General features: G+C 39.7%; 1 protein-coding gene across 1 annotated transcript in view; it reads right to left on the bottom strand.

Annotated features, from left to right (window-relative positions):
• Window positions 1-12,032: 12,032 nt before the first annotated feature.
• Window positions 12,033-15,838, bottom strand: part of adcyap1a (adenylate cyclase activating polypeptide 1a) — a 6,058-nt gene continuing 2,252 nt past the window's right edge. Inside the window, exons 5-7 of the mRNA XM_046048880.1 lie at window positions 14,667-14,801; window positions 14,030-14,150; window positions 12,033-12,508 (exon numbers count right to left, since the gene is read on the bottom strand). Coding sequence (XP_045904836.1) covers window positions 12,500-12,508; window positions 14,030-14,150; window positions 14,667-14,801 — 265 coding nt within the window. The 3' untranslated portion in view covers window positions 12,033-12,499. The remainder of the gene's footprint in view (window positions 12,509-14,029; window positions 14,151-14,666; window positions 14,802-15,838) is intronic.

The following is a 15,838-nucleotide window of genomic DNA, read 5'->3' as shown; positions in this document are numbered from 1 at the left end:
ATACGATAATAATAAGTCTCACACAACACAACACTGTGTGTATAAGTTACACATCAGATAATACACAAATACAAGGGTAAGTTACGCCGTTATGCTAGCAGCTCTGTGAGGCTGTACGTAGGCAGAGTGGCGCTTTGAGCTAAATGCTAACATCATAATGTTAACATAGTGATGGTTAACAAGTATATTGTTTACAATGTTCACCATTGTTGTTTAGCCTGTTATCATACTAACATTTGTTTGTTTATTTAGCACAAAACACAAAGCTAAGGCTGATGTAAATAGTTTTTCTGGTAGCCTATTTGGTCATAAGCTGAATTACTGGACAAATCTGTACCACATTTCTTGGCCATCCGTCCAGTGGTTGTTGAGACATTTCACTCAAAATCATTGATCAGAACCTCATGGTGGCGCTAGAGGACAATACAGGGGATCACCAAAGTCATAAAAAATCATCTAGAGACCGTGAATGTCTGTACAGTTTCATGTAAATCCTTTAAATTGCCTAGCTGTTGAGATATTTCAGTCTGGACCAAAGTGCGGACCGACCAACAGACCAATGTTGCCATCCATAGAGCCACCTTGGCTGAAACGTGGATTAAATCTGTAAGACTAGAGGGGAGCTAAAGAAAGTCCACTGTATGATGAGAAACAAACATGCAGAGTCGGAGAGGATTGCACCTCATATGAAACACCAATATGAAAAGCAATCATATGAAAAGAGAAAATGTATACAGTATATCCTATATGGTAAAGCTGTTGGAAAGTGTGAATATTCTTTAATCTAAGAGGCTGCAGAGGACCAAGTCTCAAGAGTCTCTAATCTGCCTCCTCCTGCGTTTTACCAATACACCAATGTTTGAATTAATGTTTCTATGAATTCTGGGTGAATTCATAAAGTGGAGAGCGGGTAAGATGTAAGTATGTTTTAGCAGCTGTGAGACCTCCTATTAATACACATTTCTGCTGAGGAGTCTCTGCTAAGAATAAAAAGAAATGTGTAACTCAGTGAACTGGACATTCCCAGAATAAGGATCTGAGGAAAGGAGAAGGAAAAGCCAAATTGTGTTTCACAAACTGATCCGGAGGTAAATCTGATTCACAAATTAGATTTAATGATTTTCAGGTATTTTAGAGGAGCAATTGCGATTGGCCAGAGCGTGCCCCTGCAGATCTTACCAGTCTCGTCATTAACACTGCACTGGACACGTTTCTAAAACAGAAATGCTGAAAATTTGGGTCTTTTTTTTTTCATTTTGCAATTCAGCCAAAGTGTAAATCTCATAATCTTCAATTTAGCGAATTTCAAAAGACTGTAAACTCAAACACAGACTCTAGAGACAAATCAATGAGGTTTATAATGGACACTGTTACCAGTTGTTGTTCACTCCATCCTGGACTGTACGAAAGGCCTCATAATTACAGACAGTCCTCAGTGACAACTTTTTACAATATGAACTTGAACAAGTAAGAACAGGAGAAATGCTACATTAGTACCCTGGATAATAATGTATTTTCTAATCTTCAGAAAACTGACGCTGCAAACATTATGAGACAAAAGATATAAAGTTATAGTGCAGATACCACTTTCTCTTCACAACACATCTGTTATTTCATGTCTTTCACATTCATGTTATCATCTGTCTAAAAAAAACGTCTCTTTTGTCAGTCTCTCTAAGTCACCGTGGCATTTTACGATGTTGTCGAACAAATATATGACATAATTAGGAGAGCAAGGACATAAGGAAGACCGAAAAGTACATAGGATAACACCCAAGAGTGTTACCCCCCCCACATGTTCCCAAACACTAAGAAAAGGGCTTAACCGAATGATTCAGGGCTGTCAGCAGATAATGGCTGTGCTCAGTCTTTTTTAATAAGCTCAGAGCTTAACAGTGTGGCTCACTGTCTGACAGTAATGGTGCTGAATCTGACATAAAGGGTTGTTTGTTGCTCAGCTGTGATTTTTCATTGCATGCAAGGGGACAAACAAACCAGCATCATGCATTTTTAAAGACTTTAAGCTTCAAGGAAACTGTAGATTTTGTGAAAGGAATACAACTTTTTCCGTCCTTACATCTTTAAATTCTGCAGCTGCTGTATTGCTGAGTTGCTCGTGGTTGTCTGCTTTTCAATCACATCTATGATATCTTATTTAGGCATAATTTATCAGCCACAAAATTATCATGTCAATGTTTTTCAGTCGCTGAAGGTGTTCTAGTTTTTCAGTCATTCGCTCCCTGCTGCTTCATCAACACTTCTGCCCGGCAGCATTACCTCAGGAGGAATCTGAGATGACAAGAGACTTTATTTAAGGAGCAGTCACTGTCTGGCGAAGATGAACTGTGAACAGCTAAAGATAGAGGCCCTATTTTAGTAACTGAAGATATTAAAGAAACATATGAAACAGACAGAGGAGAAGATGAATGATAGCACACTCATTCAGAACGTGGCTGACGACAAAGCTGCTTTTGTTAAACATCCAAAGGTTATCTTCAGTCAGCGACCACCAGCGTAATTATTCATGTTTAATTGACACACGTTAGTTAGTGGCTGATTAGCGGTCAAGCTGCAAATTAGCCAAACATCTGAGAAACAAACCTGCTGCTATTTTTGATCATTAACCTACTGACTCATTACATAAACAATTAAAATGAGTGCATGTTGTTGATTCAGGGGCACGCACCAACATAAATTTGCATACCATATTCAGCACCATCAAGGATATGTACACTAGAGGGTGACACAGGAGTGGATTTTTACTCCTGTCCAATCCCAGCCCCTCAAAAACACTCCTGTCCCAGTCCCGGAAGAATGACTCTATCCCATCCTGTTCCCAATTTAAAAAACAAGTTATTATAGAATGTATATTTATATATAAAAACTGATTCCCCTAGTGCCCATCTCATTATTTTTTCTCCTGCACCTTCCCAGTCCCATGATGAATAGTGAAATTGACCCCTTTCCATGGAAATCCGACAGGAATCCCGTGACCCTCAGGATTCCTAAAAAAAATATCAGCCTGTAATTAACACCAAAGGCTGCACTGTTTAATGTTTGCATTGCAAAGGGATGTTGAAAGAGATAGTTTGGGGGTTTTGAAGTGGGGCTGTTACCTATGCATAGTCATTGTATTAGCTGCAGTAGATGGAGGTCACTGCATCCCCAGTTTGAAGAAGCAGAGAATTGTACCGGCACAGAAGCAAAGCAATGTAATGCTGTGGACAGAGTCAGCAGCAAATCGTGTTTCAGCCACCTAAAAGAAGGCCCACGGAAAAAAATCTTTACCAGCTGAAGTGTACGTTTAATATTTTCCTCATCAGACAGCAATTTCCTTTGGAACTACAGTTTCTCAAATGCGTAAATTCTGTATTCCTACACATAAAGGCAACTTGTTAGTGCACTGTATAAAGGAAATACCCTCAACTAAATACTTGTACAGCCTCACTTTAAAAATCCTGAACTATCCCTTTAACTTTATGTACAATCCAAATGGGGATGAATGACTCATTCGCTTAACCATGAATAGAATAATATTCAGAACAAGCTGTCTAATCATGTATAACAGGAAATTAATTCCTTCCACAAAGCAGATTGTAATTGTCATGCAGCTATTGCTCAGCTAATTTAGAAATATGTTTCAGCTTGACTCATATTTAATTACCTTTCTTATTTGACACCTGTTTATTTGTGTGTCACTATGACTCTGGCCCTTAAAAGGGTTAAAAGAATTCCATAAATCTTATTGGGCTGCCGCAAACTTTGGCAACTGGGAAGACTGATCGAGGACATCTCCAATGAAGATGAATCACAGGACCCTTTCTTGAAATGCCAGCCCGAAGCAGCTGCTGCACTGATGGAGCAAGAGGAATGAGTGTACTCTTTATAGATCAGTGTAGATTTGACCACGAACAGTTTTAATGATTTCATTTTTTACATTTATAGTATGGAACTTTTCTATATTGTTTGAACCAAATATGAACTGAAACAGGAAGTAGGTCAATAAAAAGTTAGCATAAACTTAATGCTGCTCAAATCAATAGTTTTATGTCAATAATAGATGAAATTATTATGTGCAATGTAAAAGGGGTCGCTTGTAGTGGCGAACCCACAAAGAATTATCACCCGACTCTGCAGTTCCCCTTTCATTTAATGTCTTTCAGTTCATTGTTTTGGTTTTGATTTTTCAGCCCCCAATTGTCCCTCTCAACACTGTCATAGCATCCAGCAACGGCAGGCAGATGTTTTCTGACAAATTTAGAGGTTGGCTGGGGAACATAGTGGAGCATTTAGTAACTAACGAGCCAGATATTTGTCTCAAGAGGAAGTGGAGACCAAACCAGAGTTAAATTGAGAGTGAAGAATATTGGACTTGACATTTGTCAGGTGGGGCGGCGCGGTGATTAGCACTGTCACCTCACAGCAAGAAGGTCATGGGTTGCCCCGGCCTTTCTGTGTGGAGTTTGCATGTTCTCTCCGGGTGCTCCAGCTTCCTCCCACCAAAGATATGCAGTCTAGGTTCTGGCCCTGTGACCCTGTATGCAGGATAAGCGGTTGACGATGGATGGATGGACATTTGTCAGGTGGTCAGAAACATGACTCAAAATATTTTGTAATGGTGTTGCATAACAACAACTGTTTTCTAGCAGGTTCATCACAACATCTTAATAAGGAGATATTATGTCAGTGTAGTGTTTACAGCTTCTTGCGCTGCTCCCAAGTGGCCATAAATTCAATTAATGTAGATTTAAAATGAACACTGTTGTAACTAAATAACAGTTACATTATGAATAGGCAAATTTATAGTTCTGTTTCAAATGGTGACTTATTTTAACTTTTGTATGGCACATTTTCATTCCTGAACTGTCACATTGCAACTTCTGTTTCAAGTGCGTTGCAGGTTGTAGAACACCGATTAGAAAATGAGTCTATTGGTATTTATCACAGATGATAATATAATATTGCTTTTTGGCTTTTTCCCTCTCCTTTATTGAGTTATATGCCTTTTTTGTGCATGTAATAGGTTTGCAAAGTGAAAAAGCCCAAGGTCCAGCCCAAAGGGAGTTGCCATCTCCCACAGAAAACACTGCTCTGAACTGCTTGAAAACAGCTCGTTTGTAGTCCAGCCCTTCCCTTTCAGCTAAATGCACCTCATAGCGGCTAATCCGACATGCCCTCAAAAACACTGGTGGAAAAACACTGAGCTGCAGCATACACCTCCTCTCCCTTCCAAACACTAGCTACCCTCCAGGCAGTCAATGGACATAAAGTTGTTACTGTGATGTAGAGACAGAGCTCAGTTAAAACTTTATGGATGAAAGATACATTTGTTACAGATTTATAACCCACCACTTTGAAACTCTTGCTCCAGCCAAGCTGGTCGGCAACATGTACAGCTGAAACAAAGCCGTGTTTGCTTCTGACTGACCCGCCCTTCTCTGCTTCTGATTCTGATCAATCATATTCATTTAACTTTGATTTGACCAAAAAGTATCACTTTCATGATAGCACAGCGTCAAGCCTAAATGCAATTCTTGAGTATAATGTTTAAATTTGCTCTATCAAGTTTGAAGTTCAAGAGCTCTATGATGTGCAGAAATAAATCGGAGGCACTGTCTTACATCCCTCTGGCCTGGGTTTAAAAGGTTAAAGAATCTAAACTGTGGAAAATCTTAATTCTAAAAAAGTCTCACTGTCCTGTCCTGTACCTAGAAGCTTTTTCTAGAACTTTTAACCACATCAGCTGTTTGCTTAGTTGTCCCATGCCCCATTTTTCTGTGCAGTTTTTAGAGTTCCTGTCCACATTTAACACATTCTTTGTTTCTTAGCTTTACACACCACTGACAGCCAACTTGAGGCAAACAAGTCGACAAAGACATATATTAAGTGTTTCAGATGCTGCTAATTGGTAATTTAACATATCTTTTGCTATTTCACGTTGACATTTAAGTTACTTTTTTTGTGGTAATATACATTACAAATATTAAAAATAAACATCCTCCTTACAGCATATATACATAATCAAAGCTTTTCCCACAAAAACTACACTTTTTTTGTGTTATTAGATGCTTAAAATAGATGAATGAATGAAATGAAATAAAGAATTATTTGTTGTTAAGGTAAAAGTATGCTTTCAGTAAGCTGCAAAGTGACAAAAGAATGAGGCTAGAAAAGTGTGTGCAGTGTGTTTGCTGCTCTTTCTTTAAGAGATGAATGAATGCTCTATTGTGGAAGCACATGATTTATCTCTGCTTGTGCTGTACCACCTGCAACAACAGAAGACAGGTATATCCACGTCAGCAGAAGTGAGATAAATCCACTCTACCTCTATCTTTAGCAGGATTTAGAGCGAGCAGCTGAACTGATTTATTACCGCCACCTCATTGGTGTCAAATGAATGATGAACGTCTAGATATGAAAACTATAAGACACTTTATAACCTTATTGTTCCTTTTTTCTATGACCTCCCAACACAATGGGCAAGAGCATAATGTGCAGAGAGGTGTGTGATTTAATTGTGTACCTATCTGCCAAATCTCCCAAATGTTTTTGTGACCTTCTTCATCCTGTATGCTTGCAAAGTTACAGCCGCTGTCCTTTCTCAGTGATGATTTCATGAGGTAATACTTTGTGCTAATGGATAGATCGATCCTGTGACGTCAGTAGATGCATATTAATGTCGCTGTGGCCTGTGTGTGTGTTCAGTTTAGCCGCGGGACCTAAAGTATCTCTAATGATGTGAGGAAAAATTACATCAGGGGTCGGCTGACAGCCCAATAATGAGTACAGTGTTCAGTCCAAATCCAGGTACATGCTCCTCTACCTCTGGCCTCTGATCCCAGACTGCCTTGACGTCTGAGCCAGGAGAATTCTAATTGGGCTCTCATGTCCTACCGTACGGTGTCCCCCAGAGAGAGGGAAGGAGGGGGAGGGTAAGAAATGGGACAAGTGCGTCCTGCAGATGTTGAGGTTTTCAAAAGAATATGGAAATAATATATTTATAGAATCATTCTTTAGATGTGTCATTTTTCAGATGGCTTCTCATAGATAATGTTAACAAAAACCACATGCCTTCAGCACTTAATGCCTCAGCAAGAAAGGTGCGATGAAATGCAGACATTTCAACAACTTAACAAGGTACACAGTGAACTGCTGTCAGCTCTCTCTTTTCCCTATATGCCCAGAACAGAGCAGAGGCTAAGAGACACAAAACCCTCACACATATGCACTGTAAATGAGACTACTGCAAACAGATCGCCAGCTGCTTGGCCTTTATCAAATGTCACATATCCACTAGTCATGTGGTCCACTACCCATATAAACCAGATGCAATATGTTAAACCTGCCAAGCATTTTTATTTAATTGTTCACTGATGTTTCTGTAAATATAGAACAGTTTAGTAACTTGTGTGGGTCATTCTGCCTCAGAGCGAGCCTATGTATTTTGGCCACATGTGACAATTAAAAATAAAATGGTAAATAGAAGTGTAAATACAGCTATAGCTTTCTATAATGGCTGAACTTTTGCACTGTGCCGCAGTCAGTCAAGCAGGGCCCAGGGAGCGGTGCTGATGAAAGAGCTTCATGTGGATTCCCCCTCCAGAAAGCTGTCACTCACACGGCCCCCAGAGGAGGGGATACTGGGTTGAACCTGGGAGTTTGGGTTGTGGAGTAGGAGTTGAATGCGTAAAGGAGACAGTCAGAGTATTTGAGTGAAACAGAAACAATGTTGAACAACTGCACCACATATATTTGAATATATTTGCTGTTTGGTCATTTTGCATCTGAGTTCAGGGTACAACCTTACAAAGCGTGTGGAAGGAAATTAAAATTCTAAGACAGTGAGCTTCTGTTCTGTTGGCTTTAATCAGAACATTTTAATTATCAGCAATGCGCAAATCTTTTTCAGTCAAACAATATTAAGCTTTATGTCCCCATTACACCTCTTTATAGCCATGGTATAAGCATGGCTCTACGGGTGACAATGTCGGTCACTCCTTCGACAGACAGAAACATCTAAACAACCACTGGATGTATTGCTATGATACACATTTCTGGTCCCCACAGGATGAGTCCTACTGACATTGGTGATCTCCTGACTTTTCACCTAGTGCCACCAGAAGGTTAAGGCTTTCACTTATCCGGTGAAATATCTCAAACTCTACCAGATGGATTAACATAAGAATATGATACAACCATTCATGTTTCCCAGCTCATGACGACTTGGATTATCACTTAACTCAGATCAAAACTTCACCTTGTCTAATATTTTGGTTTCTGACTAATTACCTACAAAACTAATTACATTGACATTGACAATTGACAAATGAAGAAATTCTAGCATGCTTTCACACTAAACTAAGATGGTGAACATGCTAAACATTGGCAGCATGAGCATGCTGACTTTAGCATTTAGTTCATAGCACCACTTTGGCTAAGTACAGCCCCACCGAGTTGCTAGCATGGCTGTGGACGTTTTCTCTTGTAAAACACTGTGACATCTTTAGTCCTCAGAATCTTCTCTTTTTACTTCTTTAATCCAGACTGTTTTTACATTTAGCACATTGTGTCTTTTTGACTCTTGCTGAGATATGTGAGTAATTTGTGAAAGCATTAGTTACAGTGTGTGTGCCTGTCTGTGTCTTTGTTATGTCTGTGCACTTTTATGAATCACTACGCGTTACTCAGCCTCTGATTTCCTCTCTAAGAGCCTATCAGCCGCTCCCTGCAACTTGCCACTGCAGCCAGTAAAAGACACCATAGCTGAGACTGAAGCCAATTGAGTGAAATATATCCAGCGTGATCTTTGGGTGCCCAGAAAGGCCACCGGCGCTCCGCCCACTCCCAACGCATCCTCCTGGGACTGGTTGCCTGGCAACACTGGCTGATTGGGTTAGCAGGGTTAAGAAAGGGTCTGGCACGGGCCGGAGGAATCAGATCATTCCCATTGATCATCTCCTCCCTGCCCTCTTCTGAGAGCTGAGGCCACGGCCACAAAATCAAAGCCCTGCCATCATGTCTGAGAGAGGGTTATTACGCACACAGAGGAGCAGAGAGAGGCAGGCTTTGTGTGGCTGCTTGGTCGACTATTCACAGTCACAAGTTGAGTGATTGTAATTGAGAACCTGCCTTGGAGAAGGTGTACAGACAAGCCTACAATGTCTAGAAAAGGTCCTGCTCTTTGGTGATCTATTGTCAGATAGTCTGAGATATGGGGGAACTATTTAAGGTCATTAGCACTAATTTTGATTGACACAAACATAAAACGGTGTCACATGTGGAGAAAAGGAACAGGGTGGAGGGCTATATGGTGGTAATCCAAATGCCACCTGCTGCACCTGCAGTGTGGGAGTCCCGTTGGGGTCTCAAAACTCTGGACTGATGGGTCACATCACAAGAGGCTGTCTTTACAACCCTTATTATTGTTACATTATATATTATTATAGTGATTATAGTATTATTCTACTTTTAATAATAACATATAATTTGTATATTTAACATGCTGCTCCTGCTTATGGATGGAAATCAATATACGCTTTAATGTGGGTTCTAATGCTAATGCTTTCTAGACTAATAATCATTGCCATTTTGTTAGCACTCTGTTACCATTTGCAGAGGAAAACTACGTTGTTTTCACAAAGACATTGAATCTTTTTTCACAGCAGACATTTTGACTTGTCATAGCAGGAAATTAAAAGGTGTAACAAACAACATTAATGATGCATATATTTCCACACTGCAAAATAAGAGTTCTTTCAATTGTGTGAGAGCTGTATTAGCTAAACTGGTCTATAAAGTGGGGTTATGGACCACAAAGAGACAAAGAAGAAGCTTTTAGAGCAAAATACTTTGCTTGTTGGTGAATTTAGCTTACTTAGCATTGTAGCTTCTGTTAGTCCCACTCAAACTGTAAGTGAGTTGGCCATCATGTTTGCTAGTGTTTTCTTAAAGGGAACAGACATCTTATCGTGTGATTTTTTCTGATAATGCAGTGCAAAATACAGAGGCAAGATTTTAGAGGTACTTCAAATGTTAAATGTTAGTGAGCGAGTATAGCCAGGATGTCTTCCAAAACCTAAATAACAAGCTTCACATTTTGCATCACTTCTTCACTGTTAATGCGTGCTTGTTTTTTAAAACATGCTTTAGCATCATTTGCATCTCATTAGGTGTACTCCTGTACTACAGGGATTGCAAAAGGAAATCTTTTCAAGGCTAAATCCACACTCTGTAATAATATCTTCTTGCTACAAACACACCCAGGCCTGGTAAAGACCTGTGCACTGAAACTGCACTGAAAAGGTGGAGAAATATAAGACAAATGAATTGTAGCTTTGGAACAGTGATGAGAAACTGTAGTTTAACCCCTTGACGCCGATTGTTGCGAATTCGCATCATACCTCTTCCTTGCAGACTGCAAGCCAAGATAGCACATGGATTCCCCCAATGCCTGTTGGTGCATATTTGATACGAACCTAGGAACCTTTTGCAAGCCCTGGTTTCTCATTTATGCCTGTTGTCGCTAATTTGCATCATACCTACACATACCTGAATTTATATCTTTTCTATGTTCTAAAGACAAATTAACAATCTTCACTTAATTTAACATCAGCTTGAAAGCAAATGAAAACACAAATAATTTTTTTTTGATCGTAAAAAAATTCAAGCGTTAAGGGGTTAAGGGGTATTTCTGATGTTGTTTTGCCTCCTACTGTCACAGTATTGTTGACTAAAATGCAAATTACAATTTCCCAGAGCCCAAGTTGTCATATTCAAAGTTGAATTCCAGAAATTTTAATCCAAATCCAAAGATATTTAGTTTGATAATACAGAAGACGACAACGACAGGCAAATATACATATAAGAAGCTGGGGCTAGTCAAATTTGCCAATTGTACTTGAAAATTGATAATTATTTACTAACTATTCTCTAAAATAAATGCATACATTTCCACTGGTGGAAATCTGAAATGTGCAACAGTCCTTCTGCACCTATTAAGAGCCTATCTGGGACCCAAAAACGTATCCATGTAACTTTACAATTAATATAACCAAGAAGGAAATTAACATGAAAAAAGTGCTCAGCCACAGAAAAAACTACATTCAGTCTATTTTGTGATGTAGTTTGTGCTATGGAGGCATGCTGGGGAAAGATGGCTTCTCCACCAGATTATTTTATGCAAGACAGGTCATATAAAGGTAGATTTCTAATCCATTCTAGTATGTTCCCTCATTTCTGTGCATGTTCAGTTGAAACCAGTCGGCACAGGGCTGGTTGCTTCACACGTCGACGTTGTTTTTGGCACAAAGTGAACGTGCCAGTGTTGAGACCGGCCAACTGTTCCACCAGTACTGCAGGCCTTTGGTGGCGACTGCTGAAGTCTCGGAGAGGTGTAAAGTGCAGCAAGGCAGTGTGTGGTGCGGGCTGGGTGATCCCTCCCACTCATGCTTTACTCATGCTGTCCCGAAGGGAGGCAGACACCCAGCCAACTGGTGTCACTGTTCCTCCGCCAAAGCCACTGAGTCACCATGAAAATGGGGCAGAGACTTTTGGTCTCCTTTTCACCAGCTTATCCTTTGTGGTTTGCTGATTTATATTTATTTATGTATTTACTGACCATCCAGACAGGTACAATACATAATACCCACACCGATGAAGAGAGAAATCTGAGGGACACTTTTTTAAGCTTTTTCCAGCTATAAGGTGTGTCCATGTGTGTCTGTGCTTTGATATTAACTTGCAATATGTTGTTTTGTCCTATCTGATTGTGTGTGGTCTTTTTGATGTTTCATACTGCTAATGTTTCACCATTGCTTCCTTCTGTGATGTCCACCAGTGGATTTTTCTCTCAACTTCTTTCATCTCTCCTTTCTTATGTAATATCCTGTTAAATCTGTCGAGAAAGAGGGTCTGTCTCCATTGTAATAATAAAATGAGTTTGGTCTTTATTACTCGATTTCATCCTCTTAAATGTGTCTTAACTTAAATACTTATGGTGATACTGGCTTCAAAGATTAGACGAAATTTTTGTTGTTTACAAAAATTTATTCATACAAATCTTACAACACTTTTTTTTTTAAACATTTATTGACGTGACCCTTGCAGATCGCCATTTGAAGTAGTAATCTAATATTCATTTTCTACACAGTAAATATATATATCTTTGAAGATAATTTCATTTTAGTAAGGCTATTGGCGCTTTCATTACCATACATATAATGTGTGATGGAGAGCGGGAAACTGATCCTTCCCTCTATTTTCACAAAAATCTACATCTAGTGCTCTAAAAACAAAGTGCAACAGAAAGCAGTGCAAGCGAGAACGCTTTGCGTCTAAGCTGGATGGCACTCAAGATTCTATCAAAGGTCAACAACAACAACAAAAGGATGAAATGTAAGCTGATGATGTGCAGCATTGTAGGGCCACTAAATAGCCATCTGTGATTCATGGCGATTTTAAAGTCGATGCAAGGCACCACAGCCGCAAACTGCTTCCTGCGTCACAAAGCCTAGAGGAGAATGCAAAATTAAAAAAAGATTGATACAGTAAACACAGATCGAATAACCCTGCTGTGTGAAAACAAACTCGCCTTTTCTGCCATAATCTGTATTCCTTCCTCACAAATTAAGTAACTAAGTAAATAAGAAGCGTTTAGACCGGGGGGGGGGGGGGGGGGGGGGGGGGACTAGTAAGACTGTGTAAGTCATGTGATTTGTTCACCACATAGATTTATTTTACAAACTTTGCCTGATCCCTGAACTTCTCAAAATCACCATGTTCTTGGTCATTCAGCCCACCCTTGCTCTCTCTCTCTCTCTGTGTTTTCTTCTCATGTACTTGCATCTCATCCTTCCTCTTCTTAAAATGTAATTATGTCAATTAGCCAATTATGGCACCCTTTGTGCCTTGCTACAGACCAATAATAGAAAGAGACCACTTTAAATGTCCAATTTCAGCTGTTTCTTCATATACAATTTAACAGTTGGATACAAAGTGGTTAAGTAACAGAGCCTAAAAGATAAAACATGACATTAGACTGAGAGATTAATTCCAACAGTGAAGTACATTCAGGTAAGTCTTCCAAGGAGGACACAATTCAACATACAGCTTGTGTAGAAATGTCAGTGAGGAGAACAGAACACAAAACAACATCCAGAAATGGCAGGTATGTATGTTTGCAGTAGTCAGAAAGCAAGCAAAACCATCTAGTTGGAGTCGTCTGCACAGATGCGGTGGCTAGTGCAATTACTTTAATCATGCAGTCTACTGTAGTTTTTACATTGGTTCACATGACAGAAAAGGGAAGCACAATAGACCCAGAGGGTTCAAACACAAAAAGTTCAAACTGCCTCGTATGTCTCTCACAAAGGACAAATCGATGGATAAGTTACCATGTAACAAGTATCATTTCTTGTTGGTTTTTTTTATGCTGTTTTTTTTTTTTTTTTATGTGCTTGATGGTGCTTTAGATGTTTGTGATACTTATTATATGGGACATGAAAAAACCTTCAGCATAAGATGTTTCCAAACACACAGAAACCAGCTGAGAGAAACACAAGAATTGGCACTTTACATGAGTCAGAGGTGTAAGCTCACTCTATAAACACTGCAGAAGAATAGGACAAGAAAACCTCAGAAGTACTCTGGTCCTCATCTCAGATTTTAGAAGTTTGTAAAGCCAACAGGGCTCTCATCTGGTCTAACCCAGATCTGCTAAAATAATTTTTTTTGGCATCATAATATCATCCTTGCATCCATAAACAGGACGTAGATCAATCCGTTTCTTTTGTATCAATCAAGAATGATATGTATAACATATCGGTCTAAGCAAAGTCTCTCCACATTGTGGGATTAGGTGGGTAAAAATCTATGAGACTCTAGAGAGACAGGAGCACAAATGAGGTGGAAGAAGAGTCAGTCGGGATTGAGTGTTTGGAGTAAGATCACAAGAGTTGAAGGTGAGAAGAAAAGGGAGGGACATGAGACGCCCCCGCGAGGACAGGGCCTCAATCAAGAGCCTGAAACTCACCAGAAATTCGTGAGAGAACTGTTTCAGCCAGTCTCCCATAAAAGTCTCAAACTCATCCCCGTCCGGGAGGGCATCAAAGTCTATGTCTTGTAGGATATGATGAAAACCTATGTCTTCAAGGCTGTTGTGAATAAAGACAACTAAACTCTTAATGTCACTTTACAAAAAGCAGCATTCAATGCATTGATTGTCTTTTAAACTATTTATTTTCCTCACAATCATATCTCTTCACTTAATGTTTAAAAGACAGGGCTGTTGGAGCATATTGTCATGTGAACAATTGTCTCCCCTCAATAAATAGGTCTAAAAAAAAATAAATCAATGAATACATAAATAGAGGCAAGTTTTTTTTTTTAGAATGAACAAAAATTGGTCCACAAAGTAGATATATGTGACCTCAAGTGCTTTAAGTACAAAATAAAAAACAATATTATTATCAAAATATTCATTTTAATGGCTTACTTCATACATAAATACATGTTTAAGAACACAAAAGCGATCCACTGATTGTTCAGATCTCAAAATGACTTCATCTGGGGCTGCACACACTTAAGTTTTTTGTTTTGTTCAGGAGGGGACGGGAGGATGCTACAAATATGCCAGTCGGCGTCCTTTGTTTCTAATTCTCTGTCTATACCTTTTCCCAAGGACGGCCGCCAGGTATTTCTTGACTGCCATTTGCTTTCGGTAGCGGCTGTAGCTGTCTGTGAAGATGCCGTCTGAGTGTCGCTTGGACAGAGGCTCTGAGCTGTCATCCAGTGATTTGCCTCCGCTGTGTGAGAGACAAGAGGCAGGGATCACTACCGTCACACTGATGCATTTATACTCACATGACCCCCCCCCCCCCCCCCCCTACCTTGTATATACAGCTTGTGGTGCTGAGATGGAGAGCCTGGACTCTTAAATTAGGGCTTTGTGTCACTATCTTAGAGGGGGAAATAATAATTAGATAATCAGATTTGGTCTGTAGCCTGTAGAGCTTCACTAGACCCAACGTGTGTCCTTATTTTGGAGCACTTTAGGGAAGATAATCAGATTTCAACATTTAGTTGATTCCAGGACAAAGCAGGCAGCCTGTAGGTGCATTGTCATTTTGCAGAAAGACAAAATCTTTGCAAAATGATCTTAAGGCTTGAATGTCAGGGACATATTCTCTCTTTGTGTAACTTTTACTCATCCCAGGATGATTTGCTATATGATATTTCGTACCTGCAATAAGATGTGATAGGCCTTCTCATAAGGCTAGAGTGATTGCACCCCACCCTGCACCCCCGCACCTGTCTCTCTCTCTCTCTCTCTCTCTGGGAACCACTGGGACTCCATCCTATAAATTATTCATATGGAAATACATTTTAGCCTGTTTCTTCCCTCTGATCCTTAATGACACTGCACCGGGCTCAGAACATGACACATCCCAAATCAATCAAGAGCCCGTTTTTGCTCTACATGAGCATTTTATGGCATTAATAAAGATTGCACGCGGGGAGGTAATGGGACCACAGACATATACAGTACCTACGTATAACAGCGTGAATTATGAGCATTTAAAGGATCAGTCAAAATAAACAAAAATGCACATAGGACAGAAAACATCAAGTATAAAAGAAGAGGTGACAACAAAAAGATGTTTCTTACCCTACACGTTTTGCCATCAGAGAATGTAGATATTTCCTTGCTGATAACTGACCCAGCGCTTTCCTGTAGGCTTTATTAAACATGCCGTCTGCATGCCTTTCCGTTCTGGGATGATAGATAGCCACACAGTAAAATCACCACACACCCAGCGCAAGAGGCAACAATTTCAAGTAG

Source organism: Micropterus dolomieu, linkage group LG01, assembly GCF_021292245.1.
Source record: "Micropterus dolomieu isolate WLL.071019.BEF.003 ecotype Adirondacks linkage group LG01, ASM2129224v1, whole genome shotgun sequence".
Taxonomy (NCBI): Eukaryota; Metazoa; Chordata; class Actinopteri; order Centrarchiformes; family Centrarchidae; genus Micropterus; species Micropterus dolomieu.
The sequence above is the reverse complement of the archived record's forward strand: the minus strand, read 5'-3'. Positions and strand labels throughout refer to the sequence as shown.